The 24977-nt window shown below is 42.3% G+C and overlaps 1 protein-coding gene across 2 annotated transcripts; it reads right to left on the bottom strand.

Annotated features, from left to right (window-relative positions):
- Positions 1-286: 286 nt before the first annotated feature.
- Positions 287-24372, bottom strand: CASP10 (caspase 10; the record flags this gene model as incomplete). Of its 2 annotated transcripts, XM_079709872.1 has the most annotated exons (9): positions 287-440; positions 2703-3195; positions 4280-4388; positions 5221-5297; positions 7074-7110; positions 12958-13067; positions 16960-17095; positions 22570-22663; positions 24026-24372. In XM_079709872.1, 9 exons carry the CDS (start codon positions 24370-24372, stop codon positions 287-289), a joined length of 1557 nt encoding a protein of 518 aa, XP_079565998.1. The 2 variants fall into 2 exon arrangements, with proteins under 2 accessions (XP_079565998.1, XP_079565999.1); XM_079709873.1 differs by lacking the exons at positions 5221-5297; positions 7074-7110.
- Positions 24373-24977: the final 605 nt, after the last annotated feature.

Consider the following 24977-nt stretch of genomic DNA (forward strand, 5'->3'; position numbering starts at 1 on the left):
TCACAGATGCACAAACCGAGGCTAATCACTTTTTTCTCGGGGTACACAACTAAATTCAAGACTACAGTCCAAGACTTCAACAAAGAAAGTTTTCTACCATTTAGACTTAACCAAAAAAAAAAAAAAAAAAAAAAAGATTTTCTTGGGTCAGAAGATAGGGCATGTTCTTCTACTAGAAAGACAGGTGGCCAGCTCACTACCTGTCACTGATTTCTATGGCGGGTGGGAGGTTGGAAGCGATGCCCAAAGTGTCCTTTCAAGTGTAAGCGTTGATCAAAACTTTCTACTATAGTAAAAGTTCTTCCTGTGGCACAGGGAATACTACTTTTTTACGTAGTGTGAAAGCAGGCTGAGGCATCTGTTTTTTTTTTCCGTGTTTGTCCACTTGTCGACTCACATCATCGTTGACAGCAGTGAGAATGGATAAGATATCTTCCTGTCTGCAGGCAGAAAAGAAAATATATTTTCAACCAGGAGATAGAAATCACATACCAGGTCTTAGAAAACAGATTTTAAAATATGTGGCTTCTTCCCAGTCTAGCATGCCAAGATTCTAACTGGAATTTTGCCAAATATAAAGAAACATTTTTTCTGAAATTAAAAAAGAAATGCTAAATTATATAAAATTTTTCAATTCTACAGTCAGTATTTAAGAACATCATAATAATAATCACACCTTGCATTTTAATGCACTTAGTCCACAAAGACATTTTGCATATAATTATTTTTCTGTGTTCTTCCTTCAAGCTGGTACATAGGTAGGTAGATAGGTAGATAGATAGATAGATAGATAGATAGATAGACTAGGAGGTGATAGAAATATATATAGAGAGAGCCTACTATTAATAATACCCTCTCTATTCTAGGTTTTGGGAGGGATAAAGGGCAAACATGACACAATTCCTGAACTTAAACACTTAGAATACAGACATGAAACATGTACCAAGGTTAGCATAGAGACAAACTCCATAATACAAGGCAGAATGTGATCAACACTGCATGAAAAGTAGGTCAAAGTTCCCCTGCAAATTCTGAGGAGAAGACAGTGCCTCTGGCTGGGAGAAGAAGAGAAGACTCCATAGAGGAGGCAGCATTTGATCCAGGGCTTGTGGGCATTTACCAGAATGTTCTGGGGGTGGGCAATACATATCACTGGAAGCAAAGCATAGGCTCTGGAGACAGAGCTCAAGTTTGAATCATGCCTTCATGACTGGTTCTCAGCACCTGCATCCTGCATCACACTAGCTGTTCTCTCTGTCCCCAGATCTCCCTGTGGCTGACTCATCATTCAGTCTTACTTGAAATATCTATCGCCTCTACCAGGAAGCCTTCTCAAGTAGCTCCCTGCTCCACATTCTATATCATTATCCTGTTTTGCTTTTCATAGCAGGTATTACTTCCCCAAATTATCTCACTAATTCAAATATTCATTTACTTACATTTTTTATTATCTGTCTTCCTGTCACTGAGCGGTAAGTCCCATGGAGAAGGGATCTTGTCTCTCTTGTTCACAGCGATACCCCGAGCCCCCAGCTCAGTACCCAGTACAGTAGGCACATAGCAGGCCCTTGATAAATAGTGCATTTTCCCTGATGCCATAGGAATTGGTCTTTGATGGAGAGGTTGGTAAAGAAGAAGGAAAAGCCAAGGTGACTCAAGGCTCCCATCCTGGTTCCCAATCCTGAATTCCCAGAATTGGAACCGTTCCTAGCAACGGGGATTCAGGAGTAGGAACCCCTGGAGAGGGCTAAGAAAATGAGTTCAGGACTGTGCATACTGAATGTGAGGCTCAAAAGCAACAGAGGTGTGGGATGTCTGGCAGGCTGTGAGAAATGCATAGGACTGACCCAAAGAATGAGGTTGACTCAACCCAGCACTCACTGGTCCAGCAAATACTTATCAGCCTCAACAATGTATCAGGTACTGTGTCGGGTGCTGAGGATATAAGGTTAAATGAAACATCTCTGCCTTTCAGAAACTCAGAGATGGCAATTTGGGAGATGTTTTCATGGAGTTGCCAGTGGCTACCAGGTATAGCTAAAGCTGCCAAAAGGGGCTACAGAGAGAGAGCAAAGAAGAGGGGCTGGGGGCAGAACCTTGGTGAATGCCCATTTCCATTGTACCAGGTAAAGAGCATGTGACAGAGACAGAAGGAAAGTTGTCAGAGCAGTGGCAGGAAACCAAGGGTATTATAATGCCAAAGGCAGCACACGGGCATTCAGTAAATATAAGTGATTGATAATAAATAAATGAAGGAACAAATAAAAGGCCTCCCTGCCTATACTGATGCTGTTCCCTCTCCCCAGAATGTCTTTCACCCTGATTATTCACCTAACATCTATTTGGCATCTCTAGAAGCTTCCCCTGATCCTCCAAATCTGGGTGAGGTGCTAGTTCCATATGTTCCCATAACACCTATGCTTTACAATGTATATTTACCATAGGGAATGATCTTCCCCATATACTTGTCTGTTTTTCCGATTTGTGAGCAACTTGAGGACAGGGACTGTGTCTTTTTTTAAATTCTGTATCTTCCTTTCCAGTTACGTGCCAGTGCTCAGTACAGGTGTGTTGGACGGGTGGATGGATGCAGGAATGGATGCATGGATGGATGCATGGGTGGGTGGATAGATGGATGAACAGGTAGGTGGATAGATGAATGAATGAACAGGTAGGTGAATGGAACAACTCAAAACTCTCACCTTGGGACCAAGTCCTTCAGATGATTATACAGAGATTGGATATACCAGCTACCTTCCTCCACGTGCCGAAAGGACACGTAGCCGGGGACAGTGGCCAGGCCAAGAAGGAAATCCGCCTCAATGGGAACACTGTCCAGAAGGGAAGGGGGCACGTGCTCAGGATTTACTGCATCTGCTTCAATGGATACGGAAGGTTGTATTTCTTCACCTTGACAGGCCTGGATGAAAAAGAGTTTGGGTTTGTGAGCCAGAGCAGGACACTGCTGAGCTGTGAAGTGAGACATGATCTGCCGGATGGGAATGAGGTTCCCATCAGAAGAGTAGACAGCTCCAAATTTCCCATGGGTCAGAACACAGAACACAAAGCAGTCTCCATCAGCATGGCCTGGATGAGTCTGAAAATACTTCAGAACCTTCTCTAGGTGGTCTTTAGTCACATTGACATAAATATGCACGGTGAACCCAAGCCACTGAAACACGCGCTTCAGGCACTCTGTGAAAAAGGAGAGAAAGGGGAAGAAGTGAAATGGAGGGAAAGAAAACAAAACGCAGGGGTGAAACAATGCTAGTAGTTATAAAAATCTGCATAGCAAATAGGCTGAAGCTTTGGATGTTTTTTCTACTTTCATAACAATAAAATTTTACAATTAACCTACCTTTTTATAGTAGCCACAGTGCTATCACAATGATCCTGTGAGTCAGCAGAGGCCAGAATTTTATCCTATTTCACAGATGAGGAAGCTGAGGCCCCATGAATCTCCCACACAATCACAAACCTGGTTAGTGGTGGAGGCACAACTCTAACCCAGGTTGTCTCATCTGACCCAGGTGCTGTCTCCCAACCAGAGTCGTAAATGGTCATGGACTCTGGTCACTCTTTATTATTTTTTATTTTTTGCGTTACACGGGCCTCTCACTGTTGTGGCCTCTCCCGCTGCGGAGCACAGGCTCCGGACGCGCAGGCCCAGCAGCCATGGCTCACGGGCCCAGCCGCTCCGCGGCATATGGGATCCTCCCGGACCGGGGCACGAACCCGTATCCCCTGCATCGGCAGGCGGACTCTCAACCACTGCACCACCAGGGAGGCCCTCTGGTCACTCTTTAAGCAGGTCGGTGAGCCCAGGAGCTATGGTCTGAAAGTCTGTGTTCCCCCTCAACCCCCAAGGTGAGGGCATGAGGAAGTGGAGCCTTTGGGAGGTGCTTAGGTCATCAGGGTTGAGCCCATTAAGAAGACCCCAAAGAGCAATCTTGCCCTGGCCGCTGAGTAAGGTTACAGAGAGAAGACGGCCATCTAGGAAGTGGGCTCTCACCAGATACCGAAATGCCAGAGCCTTGATCTTGGACTTCCCAGTCTCCAGAACTGTGAGAAATAAATGTTTGCTGTTTAAAAGGCATCTAATGGTATTAGACGCCATTGGATGGACTAAGACACCAGGAATATACAGGAAGCTTAGAAACATTTCTGATATCATCCTTATATTTACATAGAAGATAAAAACTACAGAAAAAAAATGTGAAAATAAAAAGTGTTTTTAAGATTTCTAACTTGCGTTTCATGCACTTCCAGACTTTCTTACCAGCATCTTTATTGGTCCCTGGTCTTTCTGACAGTGAGGTAAAACTGTGGTTATTGACAACAACACAATACCCTCTGTGTTTCCGATCCATCCTGTACACAGCTGTCTCCTTGAAAGAAGAAGAGACAGGAACCACTTATTAGGGAATCCTCATTTTAAGGGTTTAATGTTTCTAACCAACCACTCCATTTATCAGTACCAAAGGCAGAGAGTTCTCAAGACCCTGGTCCTGATCTGGAATTAATGATTAATTCCAAGGTAGAATGCCAGGTCCTCATTAAAATTCAAACTTCACCTGTTTTGACTGCAGAATGTGAATTCGCAGTGTTAAATAATAAAATATGTATTTTTAACTTTGGCAAACCCAGGGTTTATGCAAAAGCGTCTTTCTTGTTGGATTAGCAAAGTGAAGAAAGCATAGGTAAGGATCTAACAAGACAACAAAAATATCAAATGGTAATTTGTTTTTTAAAATGGTAGAATTCTGGAGTGATCTGATTCCTCCAAAAACAGAGAAATCTCTTTTGTAGAGATCACAGTGTGAATTTTAAAATATGTGCAATTGTTTTTGAAGATTACTGTAAATAGCATTTGATTACAAATTAGCTGAGTTGGCTTCAGCAGGGCCTCTCTGTGGCTACAATGATCTCCTGAAAACATGGTACAGCTTTGATCCAAGCAGAAAAGAAGTGGCTTCAGTCGATGAAAAAGAAATTCCCCTCTCTTCATATTTCAGAGGATATGCATGACTGAAAGGGCGATAACATCACCTCCATAGCCAGAGGTCAACACACTTCTAATTATTACAGAAAAAGGGGAAAAGAACAGAGACAATCACACAGAGACGGGAAGAAGAACCAAGATGGAAACAGAAATCTGAGCCCACAGAGTCCTTAAGGGCTGGACCCTAGTTGGAGAAGACCTGAGGAAACAGTGCAAACCTTTGTACTGGTTTCACAAGTTAGAGTGTCAACGGATGCTCCCAACATCTCCACGGAGACCGGGGTTGCTCTGTCACCTAGAAAGACAAGTACTCAGACTCTTCACATAGCTTTCCCCAGACACTTAGATTTCCTTACAGAGGATGGGTTGGAATCAGCTCAAGTGTTTCTAGTTAAAAGTTTGGTTGGGTTGAGTCAACATTTATCTGTCACTGGATAGAGGCTGGGCAGACACCAAAAAGAAAGGGGGGTGGGGGAAAGGCCCAGTGACCCAATTTGGGCAGAGCAAAAATCACCACAGCCCTGGGATCAATTTAGTCATGGCTTTGGCATTGGCTGCAGACTGCACTGCTTTGAAGTGCACCTGCAAACTCCCTGGTTCCTCCGGATAAGAATCCTTCATAGAGAGAGGAAGCCAAAGATGAATTGTCAGATGACAGTAAAGGGAAAATGTGACTTGAAGCTTTTCTTCTCCCACACATGCCTGGCAAGTTTTCAGTAGAATCCAGAAGCTCTGCCCTCGTCTGTGAGGCCTGAGTTAGCTATTAACCATGGTGAAGGGTCAGTCCTGGGCACTCAGCTCAGGCTGAACAAGTCCAGGATCCTCCAGACCAGAGAACCTACCAAATGGGACCCCCGCTGCAGTCCTCCTGCGCACCTGTAAATTCCCCCTCAACGTGGGAGAAGGTAACTCTCCAGCGAAGACAGGTCTCAACTTTGAAACGGCAGAACTGCAGCACTGAAGGAAATGTGCTTGTTTTTCAGAAGTGAAACCATTGCCTGAGCTCTTGTAGCTGCAAGGGGTTAGAGCCAGGTCCTCAGAGGGTGTGATCTGGAGTCAGACTGCCAATTTCAAATCCCAGCTGCACTCCATTCTAGCTGTGTGATCTTCAGCAAAGCACCAGACCTTTTGGGTCTCAGTTTCCTCATCATTAAATGGGAATAACAGTGGTACCTATCTCCAGGTGACTGGATTATTAAAGGAGATAAGTCCTAGGAAGCTCTTAGAACAGTGGCTGGCACATGACAAGAGCTCGGTAACAATAATTCTCATCCACATCATATCATGCAGCCTCCCAGATAGGCAGAAAGACAAAAGTCCCTAGGAAAGTGGGATGTATTGGACTCTGAAGTTTAAATTTCCAGGAAAAAAAGAAATGAGGAATGGACACATCACAGAGAGAACACCAGAACCCTGACTGTTTGTAAGCAGTTTAGCCCAGTGGTTTTTCAAGGTCATGGTTTCTGGGCAAGGATTCAGAGCATTAAACACACTGGTGCCAAGTCCCTCCCTCTGACCGCCTCTTTCCCTCTGAAAAATACAAGCAGCATCTGGAGCCATACTATTCTACAGAGTCAATATTCTGCTGCTGCTGCTGGCCTGAGGGCTTCTGCCCGCCAAGGGCTCCGTCCCTCCCCACAGCGGGTGACCTCATGCTGAAGGGTGGAGGGAGACCAGCTCTGCATTCCCCAGATGCTGGTAGGTCAGGCTTTCCAAGTAGAAACCACCCAGCCCTCGCCATCCGCCCCCATGGAAAAGCCTGGTATAATCCACGCATTCAGTGGCTTGCCCTGAATTAGAATAAGAACTGAATTCTCCACTAATGTGTAAGCCTTCTCCCAAGTCATCCCAAATTGCTTGGTATGTATCAAATATATCTATCTGGCATACTGATCCAAGTTATAAAAAGTGTATTAGAGGGAATTCCCTGGCCGTCCAGTGGTTAGGACTCGGCACTTTCACTGCGGGGGAGCCCAGATTCAATCCCTGGTCAGGGAACTAAGATCCTGCAAGCCGCGCAGCGAGGCAAAAAAAAAAAAAAAAAAAAAAAAAGTGTATTAGAAACACCTACCATTACTCTGTGCATGCTCATCTTGCCAGGACACCTCCTGTTGAGGCAAGAGGAAATTCATGAATTGCAGGAAATTCACACAGTTAGGGTAAGGGCTGAAAATCTAGGCTTGATTCAGACAAGAAAAAATACCTGATCCCCAGCCATAGAAAAAGTCACTAGCAGGTAACAAGAAAAGAATCAACGTCTTCCTTCCAAACAGGAAGGTTCACCAAGACACAGTGGCAAAAGTATATGACACATACACAAAGATATTTATTCACTGCAGCATTATTTGGAATAACTGAAGACTGGAAATAACCCTAATGTTGACCAACAGGGAGTGGTCGAAAGAACGACAGTTCATCACACAGTGTGGTAGATACTGTGACATGAAAGAAGTAATGTGAAGATTGGTATTTAGTGTGCTCCCTCTCTTATAATAAAGGAGAGATTCGACTGGGTTTTTTTCAATAGGATAAATCAGAAAACTAATAAAAATGGTAATCTATGGGGGGAGGAGAAGCAAGCCAGGGATGCAATGCAGACTTCTCTGAGTGTACTCAATAGTTTTTCCTTTTAGTTTTACAAAATTAAATACAAAATTGCAGCACAGTTTAGGGCCTTTGTGTTTTCTGCATCCACTCCACTCCCACCACCCCCAGCCCTTGGGCTGCAGCTGAAAGCCCCAACGGGGACATGACCACGACGTTTTGGGGAAGGACTGACTCTGCCACTGGCTGTGTGGTGGGAAGTACCAGGACATCTGTTTGATGTGACAGGCAAGTCACCCCCAAGTCACTGGGGGCGCCTCCCTGGTGGAGCCCACCAGGCTTCTGGCTGCAGGAGGGTGATTTCTCTTCGAGCCAGACCGGAGCTGCACTGCCTCGCTCCCAAGCTGCCTGTGAGAAATGGAAGTCGTTTCTAAGGGGTGTGGCTCAGCCTTAATCTCTGAAGTGCTGCTGTTCCGGCTCTGAGGGAACAAAGGCGAAGAAGTTTAGTTTCACTTTCCAGAAGACTTCCTGCCTTTCTTTTTGCAAGACACATTTCCCTTTCTTCTGCACCCTAGAGTCCTCCTCAACAGCATCCAAGGGCCAGGCAGGCTGTTTTCTGGGTTTGCACAGTGGGTTTTGAAAGCAGCTGAGTGAATTTTCTGGGATTAAGGGCATCACAGATACAGCACTGGGCTCAGCCCAGGCATCTCCAGGCCCCAGGTTTCTTTGGTTTGTCTCTTCCCTTGTGCTGATAAAATCAGCCAGAAAAAGGACTCGGAATAAGCTTTAGGGTCTGTCTGGCTCTCTTTGTCTGAGAATGTTGCATTCCCTGTTGATACCTCCCAAGTAGCTGTGTCAAAGAGGAAAGAATGAATGCCCCATTGCCTGGCCATACTTGGTCTTCTTTCCAGTGTTTTCCAGAGGGGTCCAGTAAGGCCTTAAAAAGCAGCTGTTGTTATGTCTCCTCGTTAGAGGGCATGCATGTCTTTAAGAAAAGGCTAGGACACACTAAGGAATATTGATTTGGTTTTAAACAAATTAGAGGATGCTGCTTGAAATACAGTTTCTTTTTGTTTTGTTTTGCTTTACAACCTAACTGTCCATCGACAGATGAATGGACCAAAAAATGGAGTATATATTTGTACAAAGGAATATCATTCAGCCCCAAGAAAGAAGGAAATCCTGCCATTTGCAAAAACGTGGATGAACCTGGCAGATGTTAGGCCAAGTGAAATAATCCAGACACAGAAAGAAAAAAATGTATGATCTCACTTACATGTGGAATCTAAACTAGTTGAACTCACAGGGTAGAATGGGGTTGTCAGAGGTTTGGTGGGGTGGAGGGGTACAGGTGAAAAAGTGGGGAGATATTGGTCAAAGCGTACAAAGCTTAGGTATAGGGGATGAATAAGTTCTGGGGATCTAATGTACAACATGGTGACTGTAGTTAACATAGTGTATTGTATACTTGACACTTGCTAAGAGGGTGGATCTTTTCTTTTTTTTTAACTTCTTTAATGGAGTGAAATACAGTTTTGATAAAAGAAATTTTCACATATTGAGGAACAGGGAAGTCATCCTGGCTTATACATGAGTTAACTTGAATTTTATGCTAACTACAACAGCCTGTTTGTGGCCTATCAAGCATACATTGTACATCTGCTTTAATTATTAAAGAAAAGGGTGCACTAACCAGAAGTAAAAAATGTCCATAGTTATGAAGATTAAATGCCTCCCTTCCTGGGACACCAATGCTGGTCCTCCTCTGATGATAAGACCATACAGACTTAGGTGCCAAGGCCATACCGACTCGCTGTGTATGTGCTGATCTGTTTTTGTTTTTGTTTTTGAAACCTTGAAGGAAGGTTTCCCTGACTTTTTTGATGTTCTTTGCTCTGACAAGACATAAAACTGCTGAAAACCATGCTTCTCTGGAACAGTTCCTCAGAGTTATCTGAGAAACTGTCTTCCAGGCTATAGTCCTCAGTTTGGACCAAATAAAACCCTTTTCTATTCCTGTTATAGACTGTTTATTGTTTGTTTGTTTGTTTGTCAATAGTTTCTTCTCATTAAATGCAATTGTTGGCAGTACTCTTTTATATAAGAAAACCTTTCAGGTACATATGAAACATGAGATAATTTACCAAGTTTTAGTTTATCTCTCACTTCATGGAGAGAGACTGGTGGCCTAGATAACTTTTAAGACACCTTCCAACCCTGAGAGTCTATAAGCATGTGTGTAACGTGAGGTGCTGCCCTCCAAAGCCTCCTGCACTCCCAGCACCACCACGGCTATTCTCCATCTTCATCTGGCCGTGACCAGAATCACCCAACAGCAACAAAACAGCAGCACTTCAGAGGTTAAGGCTGAGCCACACGCCTTAGAAACTACTCAGGTGCTAGGAGGCAAAGGGGAAAGTCCTGTGTGTGTGTGTGCGCGCGCATGTGTGTTTTCCACTTGCAAATCAGTCTCTGAGCAAAAAATCAGGTAAAAATGTGGGCAAGGGACAGAATTAAGCTGAGTAGCAAAACAACTTTTGAGGGAGAAAAGAGGACTCCTGCTTACAGTAAAATGCTGAGTGGTAACATAAATGTGGAGAGAATACTGGAGTTTGAAAATCATTGCTTTTCAATCTTGCAAGAATCATCAATGGATGCTCAATCTAAGGTGACATTTTAATTCATTTCAAGGGAAAAAATAGTAACTTCATAAAATTAACTATATAGTGAAGAAATCAGACAACATCTGGACCAAATAATCAAAATTTAAATCATGAATAGGGAGCCAATGAACACCACATGCCTGCAGATGGGATGCCCTGAGAAAGATATGGTATCATTGATGTAATATTCCAGCCAGAATATACAGCTTGAATCTAATCATGAGGTAACACCACTCACACACACACACACACACACACACGCACGCACACAAAGAGGAAAATTCTATTTTTTTAATAAAATGTGGTGGTGGTGGTGACTATATTCTTCAAAAGTGTCCATGTCATAAAAGAGGAAGAAAGTTGTGGAGATGAAAAGATTTAAGGAGACTAAAGAGACATGACAACTAAATACAATATATGATCCTAGACTGAATTATGTACTGGAGGGGAAAAAGCTATAAAACCTGTAAAAGATATTATTGGGTTAATAGATAAAATTGAAATATGGACCATTGACTTGGTGAAACTTTTGTATAATTTAATTTAACTGTACTATAATCTGTAAAACAATATCCTTATTATTATGAAATATACACTGAAGTATTTAGGGGCAAAGAGCCATGATGTATGCAAGTTACTCTTAAAAAGTTGAGAAAAAATTATGTGTGTGCGTATACAAATAGATAAAGAGAGAGCACACAAATGATAAAGCAAATGGGACAAAAGTCACAACAGGTAGGTGAATCTGGGTAAACAAATTTTGTATTATTCACATTTTTTCAACTTTTCTATAAGATTAAACATACTTCCAAATTTTAAAATAATAATTATAACTGTAAAAATATGACACCATGAAAATAGTAAAGAAGCTATGAAAGAATTTTTTAAGAATTAAAAAATAAAACTTCCAGGGTGGGAGGGAGATGCAAGAGGGAGGGTATATGGAGATATATGTATACATATAGCTGATTCACTCTGTTGTACAGCAGAAACTAGCACAACATTGTAAAGCAGTTATACTCCAATAAAGATGTTTAAAAAAATAAATAAAAATAAAAAACTTCCAAAACAACCCAATTAAAAAATGGGCAAAGGACTTGAATAAACATTTCTCCAAAGAAGATATACAAATAGCCAACAAGCACCTGAAAAGATCAACATCACTAATCATTAGGGAGATGCAAGTCAAAACTACAATGAAATACCACCTCACACCCATTAGGTTGGCTACTATCAAAAACCAAGAAAATAACAAGTGTTAGCAAGGGTGTGGAGAACACTTGTGCCTTGTTTGTGAAAATGCAAAAGGATGCAGCTGCTATGGAAAACAGTATGGTGGTTTCTCAAAAAATGAAATATAGGGAATTCCCTGGCAGTCCAATGGTTAGGACTCAGCGCTTTCACTGCCCAGGCCCAGGTTCAAACCCTGGTCGGGGAACTAAGATCCCTCAAGCTCCGATGCACTGCCAAAAAGAAAAAAGAAAAGAAATATAGAATGATATATGATCCAGCAATTCTACTTCTGGGTACCCCAAAAGAATTGAAAGCAGAGTCTCAAAGAGATATTTGTACACCCATGTTCATAAGCAGTATTATTCACAATAGGGAAAAGGTAGAAGTTATTCAAGTGTCCATCCATGGATGAATGGATAAACAAGATGTGGTATATACACCCAATGGAATATTACTGAGCCTTAAAAATGAAGAAAATTCTGACATGGATGAACCTTGAGGACATTATGCTAAGTGAAATAAGCCAGTCACAAAAAGACAAATACTGTATGCTTCCACTTATATGAGGTAGCCAGAATAGTCAAATTCATAGAGACAGGAAGTAGAATGGTGTTTGCCAGAGGTTGGTGGGAGGGGGAATGGGGAGTTAGTGTTTAACGGATATAGTTTCAGTTTTCAAGATGAAATGAGCTCTGGAAATTGATTACACAACAATGTGACTGTACTTAACAACACTAAACTGTACACTTAAAAATGGCTAACACAGTACATTTTATGTTATTTGTATTTTACAACAACTTTAAAAAATTTTTTTGTATGGTTAAGATGGTAAATTTTAGGTAATGTGTATTTTACCACAATTAGAAACCAAAAACAAAAAATTCCAGGGACAACCTAACTTCACTGATGCTGACAGATGTCAGCAAAATAGAGCTGCCAAGCAAGATGGGAATAAACATAAATCCCAGGGAAGAATGTCATGTGTCTTCCAAGGACCATGATCATGGTGTGAAAAATGGATTGCAAATTCTCCCAATGTTTCCCCCTCTACCTACCCTACCTTTGCTGGGTACTACAGGAACCCAGTTCTTGTCCTCTGGGACCCAGTGCAAAGTAAAACTGTGAGGCCCCTTGTTCACACATTATCAAGAATTACAAAACAATGACAGCTGAGCATTCAAAAAGTACGGGCCCTGTGCGACTGTACAGGCTGTACGCCCATGAAGCCTGCCGTGATCGAATCCCACAGATAAGAACAGAACCATTCAAAGCAACCCAGTGGTGTACTGGAGTCAGCTCTAACCAGCTAGTGAGAGCCAATCATTAGATTTTCAGAAATTCTGCAATACAGTTAATATCAAGTTGGTAACTTGAAATCAGCCGTGGTAGGAGTATTTACACCAAATGCTACAAATCATTCTCTCTCTCTCTCTCTCTCTCTCTCTCTCTCTCTTCTCTCTCTCATTTGCAGTGAAGCTGGTGGTTACACATTTACCAACACATCAATGAACCTACCGGCAAGGCTCCAAGCAATTGGTTAATGTCCGAGCGGGAAAATAGTTCTTTCTCTCCTTGATGCAATGACTCAGTTTCCTTGGCTACAGGAGGTGCCCCTACCTGGGAGGCTGGGAATAGAATCAGATAGAAAAACAAAAAAATCACCTTCTGACTAGTGGCAATCCGAAATAACCCATCATCATAAGAAATTATGTTACAGGGACCTGTAGATTTGTAGTGGCATTTGCTTAAAGAGGCCTACATATATATACCAAGAAAAAATGTGAATGTATAAATTATTTTTATCATTATATTTTCATTCCTTATATTATGATATTTTGTTCCTTACTATTTCTATTATTTTTGTAATTTAATTAGTTCCTTAAAATTACTATATACTTTACTAAATACCATTTCAGAACTTATGGTGATCAGTGTGTCAGGTAACTGCCAAATAAAGATTACAAAAGCATTACCTCAAGAAATAAAACCAGAACTCAGACTGTACTAGCAAATAAAGATTACAAAGGCATTACCTCAAGAAATAAAACCAGAACTCAGACTGGAACAGCAAAAAGAAAACGAAAGAAAGAAGCAAAAGAAGGTAGGAAGAGAAGGAAAGGAAAAGAAAAACCATTTAAAAGTGTTGATTAGGGCTTCCCTGGTGGCGCAGTGGTTGAGAGTCCGCCTGCCGATGCAGGGGACACGGGTTCGTGCCCCAGTCCGGGAGGATCCCACATGCCGCGGAGCGGCTGGGCCCATGAGCCATGGCTGCTGAGCCTGCGCGTCCGGAGCCTGTGCTCCGCAACGGGAGAGGCCACAACAGTGAGAGGCCCGCGTACCACAAAAAAAAAAAAAAAAGTGTTGATTAAATACATATGTTATATACATAAAATATGTCTCTATGGAACCATTAATAAAAATAAGCTATATCTGCATTATATACATGGGAAAATGCCAGATATATTAGGTGGGAAAAAAGCAAGTTATGGAATATGATTAGCATGATTTTAGTTAAATATGTATTATAGGTATCTATCTATCCATACATGCATACACACATGCACTTATCTGTATATAGAAGAAAAGCTACAAAAATATACTCCCAACAGGGGTTATCTCTGGGGAACGTACTAGCAGTGGAAGAAAAAGAAGAGAGAGACTTTACCTCCTACACTCTGTATTGTTGTCATTATTTGAATTTCTATTTAATTTTATTATAATTATTATACATTATTTTTAATAATGAATTTAAAATATTAAAACAAACACCAAGGCTCAGGAAAACTCAGTAAGATATCCTGGTGGTCCTTAAACAGAGCTTGTGTCCTAATCAGATACAGTGGGCTTAGTCTTTCCACTCACCTCACTTACAGAAGCCTAAAATCTGCATACCTACTATCTTTTCAGTCCTTTAGTCCTTCATCCTAAATGCCAGAATTAAGCCCAAGCTCTCAGAGGACTGTAGAAAGTCAATATTAAAATACTGAGACCTATGATATAATAATAAATATCCATGTGGTCTCTGCCCCTCTTCCTGGCACACAGTTCCTAAAACCCTACACTCTCATAAGTGATTGTGTCTTTTTGTATGCTAATGACATGACTGGTGGTTAGGGACATCCTGATAGCCTCAGGATGGGGGCTGGTTGCCAGGGGACCCAATCAAATGATCAGAGGGTTGGAACTTTCAGCTTTACTCCCAGAACTCTGGAAAGGGGACAGGGGCTAGAGGTTGAATTAATTACAATGGCCAATGATTTAATCAATCATGCCTACGTAACAAAGCCTCCATTAAAACCCTAACTGAGGGACTTCCCTGGCGGTCCAGTGGTTAAGACTCTGCGCTTCCACTGCAGGGGGGGGGCACGGGTTCCATCCCTGGTCAGGGAATTGGGATCCCGCTGCCAGGCAGTGTGGACAAAAAAAAAAAAAAACCCCTAACTGAGGGGGTTCACAGAGCTTCTGGGTTGTGAACAAGTGGAGGTGTTGGGAGGGTGATCCACCTGGAGGGGGCATGGAACTTCCATGCTCCTTCCCTCACGCCTTGACCTATGCATCTATTCCACTTGGCTGTTCCTGAGTTGTATACTTTTGTAATAAATCAGTAATCTAGTAAGTAAACTATTTTCCTAAGTTCTGTGAACAGTTCTAGCAAATTATCAAACCTGAGGAAGGGGTCATGGGAATCCCTGGTTTGTAACCAAGTTGAACAGAAGCTGTGGGTAATCTGGGGACCCACTACCTGAGATTGGTGGCTGAAGTGGTGTGGGGAGTCTTGGGGGACTGAACCCTTAACCTGTGGGATCTGCAATAACTGATGAGTGTCAGAACTGAATTAAAACACAGGACACCCAGTTGGTGTCTGCAGAGTTGGAGAATATTTTGGTGTGGAAAAACTCACACCCCTGGGGTCAGAAGTGTTCCAGAATGTTGTTGTGAGTATTAGTAAAGGAAAACAAGTTTTTTCTTTCAACATCCAAAAAATGATCATACAGCATGTAGATTATAGAAAAGAAAAATCAAAATTAGAATTCTTCTGACAGGGAACTATATTCAATATCTTGTAATAACCTATAATTGAAAAGAATCTGAAAAGAACGTGCGTGTGTAACTGAATCACTTTGTTGTACACCTGAAATGAATACAATATTGTAAATCAAAAAAAAAAGAATTCTTCTGATAATAAAGCTCAGTCCTCAAGACTCACTGAGGCAAATGTAAACATTTACTACATAGAAACTAGAGAGCCTTCTCCAGAGTCCAAATAGTCAAAATAATCTGGCCACCTGCCCTATGTTTACTCTGTGTGGAGTACTGCATTATAGAAAAACGATGATGTGATCAGAAAAAAAAAAAAAATCTCAGCATTCAAAGTTCAAGTGAGGATTTCAAATATACTTTCAATATTAACTCCCTGTTTTTATTTCTCACTTGATGACTTGATGGTTAGAAAAGCTGTTTTTATTCTTCATAATTTTTACTTAAAGTATACATTAAATTATCCATTGATTTGGTTATTGTTTGAGATTTTATCAAATTAACAACAGTACATTTTGTTCCTGGACTCATTTTGTGTTAATAGAATTCTTAGAGAGAAGTTTCCTTTTGGCTAGTTTTGTTTTCAACCAGATAAGTTTGCACACTATGTTGAGTCTCTGAACTAAAATATGGGTGTGGCATACAAGCTTCATGAATACCATCCTGAGTGTTTACTTTTAGCTTTTGTTTAATAGTGGAGAAATGGATTCAATAAACCACAAATATTCAGCATATTGACACATGGTAAGGCAGCCAAGTTTGATTTCTGCCCTACACAGCTACTTCTACGTAATACCATGGCAATACTACCTTTACAAGCCTGATTAAAAACAAAAGAGAAAGAAAGAAAATTCTTCTCTGATAGTACTTTACAAGAATATGAAAGTTTTCATGACTTTCCTCTCTAACAAACGTATTCATAGCAGTGTGTATTGAATGCTTACTCTGTACCAGACATGCATTTTATAGGAATTACCTCATTCAATCCTCAAAAAAATTATGAAGTAGGTACTATGATTAGCCCCACTTTAAAGATGGGAAAAGTGAGACATAGAACAGCTGAAGAAAGGGCCACTGCACCATTAATAAGTGGAGTGCTGGCAATCTGACTCCATGGATCCCACTCTTAATTCCTGTGCCATCCTGCCTCCTTCCTTTTGATGTTATTTCATTCAAAACAATTTCTTTTACAATCACTTCCATGTAAGAAACAGAAGAAGACATTTGTCTAAAACCACTTTCCCTCACTAGAATATAAGCTCCAAGAAGGTAGAAGCTTTGCATGTACCTTGCTGTAGCTCCAACTTCTAAAACTGTGCCTAGTACAAAGTATGCATTCAATAAACATATGTTGAATGAACAAATGGGGAGATTTCAAAAGAATATTATCAGAGTGATAAGTAAACATCATACATGGCCAATTGGTTTAAGAATTCCCATGGTCTGATTCGAGCAAGCAAGCAAGCATAAGCTAGTTACCTTTCTCTCTTTTATATTTGTCTATCTTTCTCATAAGATTAGGTACAATTTTTTTGCAGAGATCCTCCAGTAATGCCAGATTATCTTCATTTATTTTATCTTGTTTCTCCAGATATGCCAGGAAACTTAGAGAGGTCTGCAAAAGAATCAATGGAGTCACATTTACTTGCCTACTGATTACCTATTGCAGTAATAAATTAGGTAGAGAGTCCATGCAGGAAGACTTCAATAGTAGGGGGGAGGAGGCATTATAGAGATTGTAAATCTCTATACAATCTATATTAATACCAGATACCAAACACACATCACTCATTAACTACTCAGAAACAATCCAGTGAGCAGATGCTATTATATCCACATTTTAAAGATGAAATAACTGAGGCACAGGGAAGTTCAGTAAGTCGTCCAAGGTCACAGAGCCAATAAGTGGCAGAGCTGGTATTTGAGTCCTGGCAGCCTGATGCCAAAGTCTGTCTCATTAACCATTGAGCAATACTGCCTCTAACTCACAGCTATAAATGATATAATAGATTAGGGCAGCAGCAAAGCAGGGGTACCAAAGAAAAGAGAAGAAAATGCTTTGAAAGAATTTTATATTTGGTATTTTAAAAGAAAAAAATATCTTAAGCACTCCTGGGAAAAATTACAAATTGGCTACTATTATTTTAATATTGAATTACATATGAGGTGGAAGGCACCATAATCTTTTCACTGATAAGGACTTCTCAACCAATGTATCTGGTTATTAAATATATATATGAATAAAATTGTGTTAGAGCCCACGGAAAAGAATAACTAATCAGAGGGACTTCCCTGGAGGTCCAGTAGTTAAGACCCCCATGCTTCCACTGCAGGGGGCACAGGTTCGATCCCTGGTCGAGGAACTAAGATCCCACATGCTGTGCAGAGTGGCCAAAAAATAAATAAATCAAATAACTAATCAGAAAGTGAACAGCTAAACACTCGCTAACTGCATACATAAGCATCAGCAGGATGGGAACAGGGGGCCGGGGAGTCTCCAGACATGCTGGCCAGTTGAAAAGGGACTGTATGGTCAGGAATATTGAGAAGGAGACCTGAGTACAAACTCCAAGTGAAAACTAGGCCACAGCTGGAACAGCAGACTGGTATCAGGCCATGAAGGAACACCGAGGGGTTTGGGCAAGTATCCCATGGATGAAGGGGTTCCAGCAGGAACTTTTAAGGAGAACAGTGACATGAACAGGTTTGTTTTTAAATAGAAGTCTTGGGGATAGGTTGGAGGAGGAAGTGGGCTAGAGAGAAAATATCAGCAGGAAGATTAAATGCTCCGGTGAAGAGATCAGCACAGCCTGGTCTAAAGCTAGTGGTGGAAACGCAGAGGAAGCGCTGGATTTGAGCGACTTTTCTGAGGTATAATTTGGTGAGTTGGGAGGTCAACTGGAGTGCGTGAAGAAAGGAAGGACGAATCGAAGATGACTTCAAATGGTGATGCCCCTCGTTTCTGCACGACTCACGGGCTCCACAGAGCAGGCGTCACACGAGCTGCACATGGGAGGTGATACGTGAATCGCATCTCGAAAGATCACCACGCCTTCACTTCCGACATGCAGAAGGGCCTTCCAAGCAAAGAAAATTAGATAGGGAAAATGACAAACTAAACATCTGGTTGTGAGAAGGCTCGTGGTAGTTTCGGCAAGAATAGTTTCGTGGGAGTGAAGGAGGCTGAAGCCATCTTGGAATGCGTTGGAGTGTGACTAAGAGTCGCGTCAGTGGAGAGAGAGTGTGTGTGGACTATTCTCTCAAAAAGCCTGGCATTAGGAATTCCCTGGTGGTGCAGTGGTTAAGAATCTGCCTGCCAACGCAGGGGACACGGGTTCGAGCCCTGGTCCGGGAAGATCCCACATGCCGCGGAGCAGCTAAGCCCATGCATCGCAACTACTGAGCCTGCACTCTAGAGCCTGCGAGCCACAACTACTAAGCCCGCGCGCCTAGAGCCTGTGCTCCGCAACAAAAGAAGCCACCGCAATGAGAAGCCCACGCATTGCAACGAAGACTAGCCCCCGCTCACCACAACCAGAGAAAGCCCGCACAACAACGAGGACCCAACGCAGCCATAAATAAGTAAATAAATAAATAAATAAAGACAAGTAAATAAAATTTAAAAAAAAAGTCTGGCAGTAAAGGGAAAGAAGATAGAGCAGTAACAGAAGGATGAAAAAGGGTTAATGGAAGAGTGTGTGTGTGTGTGTGTGTGCGCGCGTGCGCGCGAAATGTGTGTTTTCAAACAAGGTACTCAAAATGCCAACAACCAAGGGAAAGGCCAGAGTTACAAAGTCTTAACTGAGTTCTGTACTAATCTGATCAAAAAAGAGATTATAAATTTTCAAGACATTCCCGAGACACATAGGAGAACCAAAAATGCAAAGAAACGTGTGTGTCCTCACCTGCAGCGCCAGCACACCAACAACCTGCCCAGGAAATAAAGCAGGAGGGAGGAGGGGGTAAAGGAAGATTCATCCAGAGCTGATCAGCTGGGCAAAGGGGTCAGAGGGAATCCCCGAACAAGGTTCTACAGTCGGTTTATGTGCAAATGAGCTCCCGCTGAAGCTCAAAACAGAAACTTCTATCTTGACTGCATCCTACCAGGAGGAAGAAAAGGGGCTAAAGCATGTTTCCAGAAGCAATGATGGAAATCCATTATACTTTGTACAGAGTGTATTAGATGTTGAGTAAATGACACCCTCCATACACACACACACACGAACACCCACAATTTAAATGGAGTCTGCACATTAGTTTAAGAACACCACCCTGGCAAATATTAGCAGAAATTCTGAAACTCTCTTGCTCTGCATCTTTGTTAAAAAGATAGGTTTGGGTGTGGTTTCCTTTACATCTAACGTTCTATGTTGATTGCTACATTGAGAACGGATATCCTGACAGTTGTTTGGGTCACTCAGGATGTGTGAAGGCAGCTATGTTTGCTCTAAGTTTGTGTGAAAGCTATCAAAGAGGAAACCTAGGGCTTCCCTGTCGGCTCAGTGGTTGAGAGTCTGCCTGCTGATGCAGGGGACACGGGTTTGTGCCCCGGTCTGGGAAGATCCCACATGCTGCGGAGCGGCTGGGCCCGTGAGCCATAGCCACTGAGTCTGCGCGTCTGGAGCCTGTGCTCCGCAACGAGAGAGGCCACAACAGTGAGAGGCCCGTGTACCGCAAAAAAAAAAAAAAAAGAAAAAAGAAAAAAGAGGAAACCTAGAACACCCTGCAAAGGTCGTTTCTGTCCATCCAGAGAGACCACGTGAATTCACAATTCTTCCTTTTTGGCTGAGAGGTATTCAGGCCCTCCTCCACTGGCTGGTAAAGAATTTATTTCTGTGATAAAGTCTTGATAAAGTCTTTTGCAATTGCAATTGCAGATAATGCAGTCCCATTAAACCCTGGTATGGAAACACATCTGGGCTGCTTAGAGTTTGTCCTTTACGCATTTGAGAAAGCTGGCCTGATACTTGAGAAGGCTGGCCTGATCACAAAGCCCAACAGAGATCAACCTGGATTATCAGGTGTGTAACTCAGCCATAGTTCTGGCGTGAATAGTTACATCTCCTTCAGAATACAGTGAGATCATTTGGAATCCAAGAAGGAAGTGCAGTTTTCATGAATTTGTCCAGGAAATTCCACAGTTTTATGCCACAGCTAAACACAGTAACTTCTTATTTACTGTTGTACGGAGTGAGAAAAGCATAAAATCATTTGGCTACTTGGGCATGGGCCTTTGATGATTTAAAAGCTAATTTATCAGGAGGGAGAAATGCTTGGAATGATCCTGAACAATGAAAATGTTTCTGAAGCCACAGATGCCTTTAAGCAGAGGTCTAGGACCTGTGGAAAGGCCCAGAGGAAGAAATACATTCCCCAGCTTTTCTTAGTGGGAAATCATGGCTCAGTGTTGAGCATATCAAATGCCCTTCTCATCCTCCACCTCATTGTGGGGAGTAAGGACTTCTGTGCATGACAATAGGTGTAACAATAGAAAGTGGTCTCTTTTTATTTATAAACCCAGAGACTGGAAAAATTATGAGAGGATGCCCAGAGTTGGGAGATAATTTTACCCGAATATCCTGGAAGGTTTTTCAAACTACAAGAATCTCTTCTGATGTTGAGAAATTCTACATTTAAAGCAAAATGCTGTCATTTGAGTACGTAACCACTTTGCACCAACATAAACTCGAGATTGCACCATCCCATTCATTCATGCTTTCATTCAGAGCACCATTTTGTAATTCTGCAGTGTTTTGGGGCTATAATGATAAGTAAGACTCAGTCCCCATTCCCAAGGATCCCACAACCAATCCTTAGGATAAAGGAGCCTGGAGAGAGAATCAATGGAAAGACGCAAGAGGCTAAAATCCCTGAGGGCTCTGAAAAGGAGAAAAAAAGGACTCAAAGATTGCAACCAAAACAGAGAATTAACCTGCAGGTTAATTAACCTACAGGTCTGACACCAGGAAACATGTTTAATGAATTATTAAACATGGTCCTCATAAGACCTACCACATGTAAAACAGCTTCCTACTCCTCAGTGACTTTTCTTTCAAAAAGAATTTATTTGTCAATAATATCAGTTAGTCTGGGGAGAATGTAATATGGGAGGGCTACACATGTAAGCTCTTTGCACTGGTGATGTGCTCATCTGTAAGTTGGACGGGGGATCCATGGCTGTTCACTTAGTTCTACATTTAGTTCTACTTCCATACATGTTACATGTCTTTTTTGGTGTTATCAAACATTATATAACTTAAAACTTAATAAAGATAGCAGTTGAATAACAAAATTAATGTTATAGGGTAAAATTTGAAAATTGGCCCCTTCCCAAATTAACTAACTTGCTTGTCACAAGCTGTTATGAGAATCAAAAGAAAAAATATAAAGTTTTGAGGCCTGGAAGAGAGATGTGCAGCTACTTTCCTGCCCTTAATTGTGACCAATCTAGCAAGAATATCAGCCGACAGCATTATGTTAATATTAAAAACATTACTATTAGTTCCAAGCACTTGTATAGCCCTTTAGAAAGCACATCCTCAAACATTTGTCTCATTTGATTTTCACAAAACTCTACATGGGAGACACTGCAACGTCCACTGAGAAGGACACGGCTCCCTCAGAAACCTCAACTAATGGAGGTGAGGAACAACTCATTCCCATTCTGCCATTAGCTACCACCTCCTCATTTCTTTGTGGTGCCCTGCACATTTCTGTATCATAAAACACAGTGGACGCCAGTAGCACTCATTTACTGCATGGTTACTATGTGCAAAATACAGGCCCCAGGTAATAGTTTATGTACATTACTTCATCTAATCCTCTTAACAGTCCTGGAAGGAAGTAGTATAATTGTCTATAATATGACACATTAGAAAATGGAGGCTCAGAAACATTCAATCACTTGCCCCACATCCAGGAGTTAGTCTAGGACTAGACTCCAGGCCCATCAAAAGTCAATGCTGCTAACCCTTGTCTGATACTGTCTCCTGCAACAAAATGAGCTCTCCTGAAATCCCTTTCTAGCATCTTCCCAAACACTGATTAAGGCGATGTTCACAAAGACCCCATCCTATAGGGCCCACTCACCATCTGGACTTTTGGAATCGACTCCCTCAGAAGGAAGATCATGCTGTTTAAGTTCTCTGAGCTGATGTCTTCTGACAGTTCATAGAGCAGGTTTCTAAGACATACACCCAAGAGACAAATTAAAGCCCCGCACTTGCAGAGGATGGGCAGGAAATTGAGTGCTTTTATCGTACGTTATCTCTCATTTGAATGACCACAACCCTGTGAGTAGACAATTATTAATCCCATTTTATAGATTTAAAAACAAAAACTTTGAGCTTCAGAGTGACCTATTAAACGACAGCAACACAATAAGCAGTGGGAGCAGGCCTTCTGATTCCAAGTCCAGTGCTGCTTCAAATTCCACTAAGAAGGCATAAAACACAATGTCGGCATGCCTGCCCTCCTCCGGCCTCCGTTCTAGAAATCAGGCTTACTTTATAGGCCCTCATCAGGGAGGACCCAATGCCAGTGAGTATAAAGTTCACCGTTGAAAAAGAAAGGAAACTATCCCCACTTCTAGAGAGCCATACAGTCGACAATTAGAATAACTGAATATGGGGACTTCCCTGGCGGTCCAGTGGTTGGGTGCGGGTTCGATCCCTGGTTGGGGAACTAAGATCCCACATGCCGTGCGGCACAACCAAAAAAAAAGAGGAAAGAAAAACTGAATACTTCATTCACAGGTTAACAGCTCTGCATGCCTGAGATCATTCCTCAGCTGTCTAACCAGCAGAGTGGAAATAATGATCTCCAGAATTCCCTCACTGACCCAAGGGCAGCTCAGGTTGTAGGAACCAGTTCAAGTGTTAAGGCCAGAAGGATTCTAACCGTCCAGGCCGTAAAATAGTATTACGAAGGCTCCACTTCGTGAGGCTGTTTGATGTAGATACTATGTTAGTGGACCGTTTAAAACTGCATTGCTTAAGGTCTGATGCCTTTATTCTACCTCTTTGGGGAAAATGCCTATATTTTACCTGTCTGGGTTTCACCCCAAAACTGGATAAACTGGACATGGCATAAATGATGTCCCTCCCTACCCCAAAGACACATCTCCTTTTTTATTTTGCTCATTTGGGTCCAAGTATTCATTTCTCTCTTCTCAAATGGCTAGGTATAGGCTGACACACCAGTGACTCACTGGAGGCAGGAGGCTGAGAGCGTGGAGGCTGGCAAAGAGGAAGGCGCTGGCCTGCTGCACACGGACCTGGGCCTCCTTCCTCAGTGAGAAGCAAAACAAAGGGAAGCCACCCCCAGGCACGGGGCTGGCTTTTGAAACTTTGCAGACCTCCCAGCCTCCCTTCTCATTAGCACCTGAAGCTAAGAAATCTCCTGCTTTAGAATCACCATACCAGCCAAGGAGGTAGATGCAGGGGGTGGGGGTGGGGGTGGGGGTAAAGAAAAACAACCTTAAAAATTAATTCATCATGAATCGCAGCCTCTTTTCAAAGCCCAATGGCCCTGCCCTGTGGATCACCTGAACAGAGAGACCTTCCGGCGGACAGGCAGCCAGCGCTCCACCTGCTCCTTGGTGTAATGGAGGTGCCGAAGGAGGGCCTTCTGCTTGATGGTATAGAGGAGCTCCGCTAGGAAGAAGGGGTCTTCCTCACTCAGCCATTCCTCTGCCAACAGGTAATCAAAGATATCCAAGGCTGAGCCGCACTTCTCCAGGTTCTTGGGGGCGATGGAGTCCCGGCAGAGAAACTTCAGGCGCTCCACATCTTGATCCCCCAGATACGAATCAATAGTCAGAAGCATCCCTCGAAAGTTCACTTGACAGTTATCATCTAAAGTGGAATTCAAACTTTGGCCTTGCGATGTCATGGCCAGCCTGAAAGAGATAAGGAGTTGGGGGCCGCAGCTTAGAGAGTGAGGACAACACGGCACCCCAACTTCCCAAGCCCTCCCCCAGTTCCAGCCTCCTCTGTTCCAGGCCTTAGACTTTTCTAGAAATGCTAAAAAATGAAATTCACTGCGAGGTCACTTCAAAAACCTATAGCCCAGAACACGTGACCCCAACACTGGCATGTTAACCTTTTAGGAGGTCTGGAGGGAGCTTTTATTGAAACTCAATTGACCCCGAGTTCCCCCAAATCAAAATGTCCCCATTGGGAGCTAGTCAAGAGGGAGGACGACACAGCACAATTTCTCCCGCCTGGAGCTCTTAAGTCATTCCCACCAAATGGCAGAAGTAACACTTTTACATTTTAGAAATAAAGTAATGGCAGGGTGGGGGGGAGGGTACATTTCTGAAGTATCTACCAACCCAAGGACAACAAGGTAACATTGCTAACCATACCAGGGTGGGCCTTTCTTTATCTCACAGAAAGAAAAGTCATAATCCCAGACCCCAGAAAGAGTGGTTTCAGACAACATTTGCTCAAATCAATGTAGGAACTGACAAATTACCGAAGTCAGTATTTCCACAC

The sequence above is a fragment of the Hyperoodon ampullatus genome (genome assembly GCF_949752795.1).
Source record: "Hyperoodon ampullatus genome assembly, chromosome: 8".
Classification (NCBI taxonomy): domain Eukaryota; kingdom Metazoa; phylum Chordata; class Mammalia; order Artiodactyla; family Ziphiidae; genus Hyperoodon; species Hyperoodon ampullatus.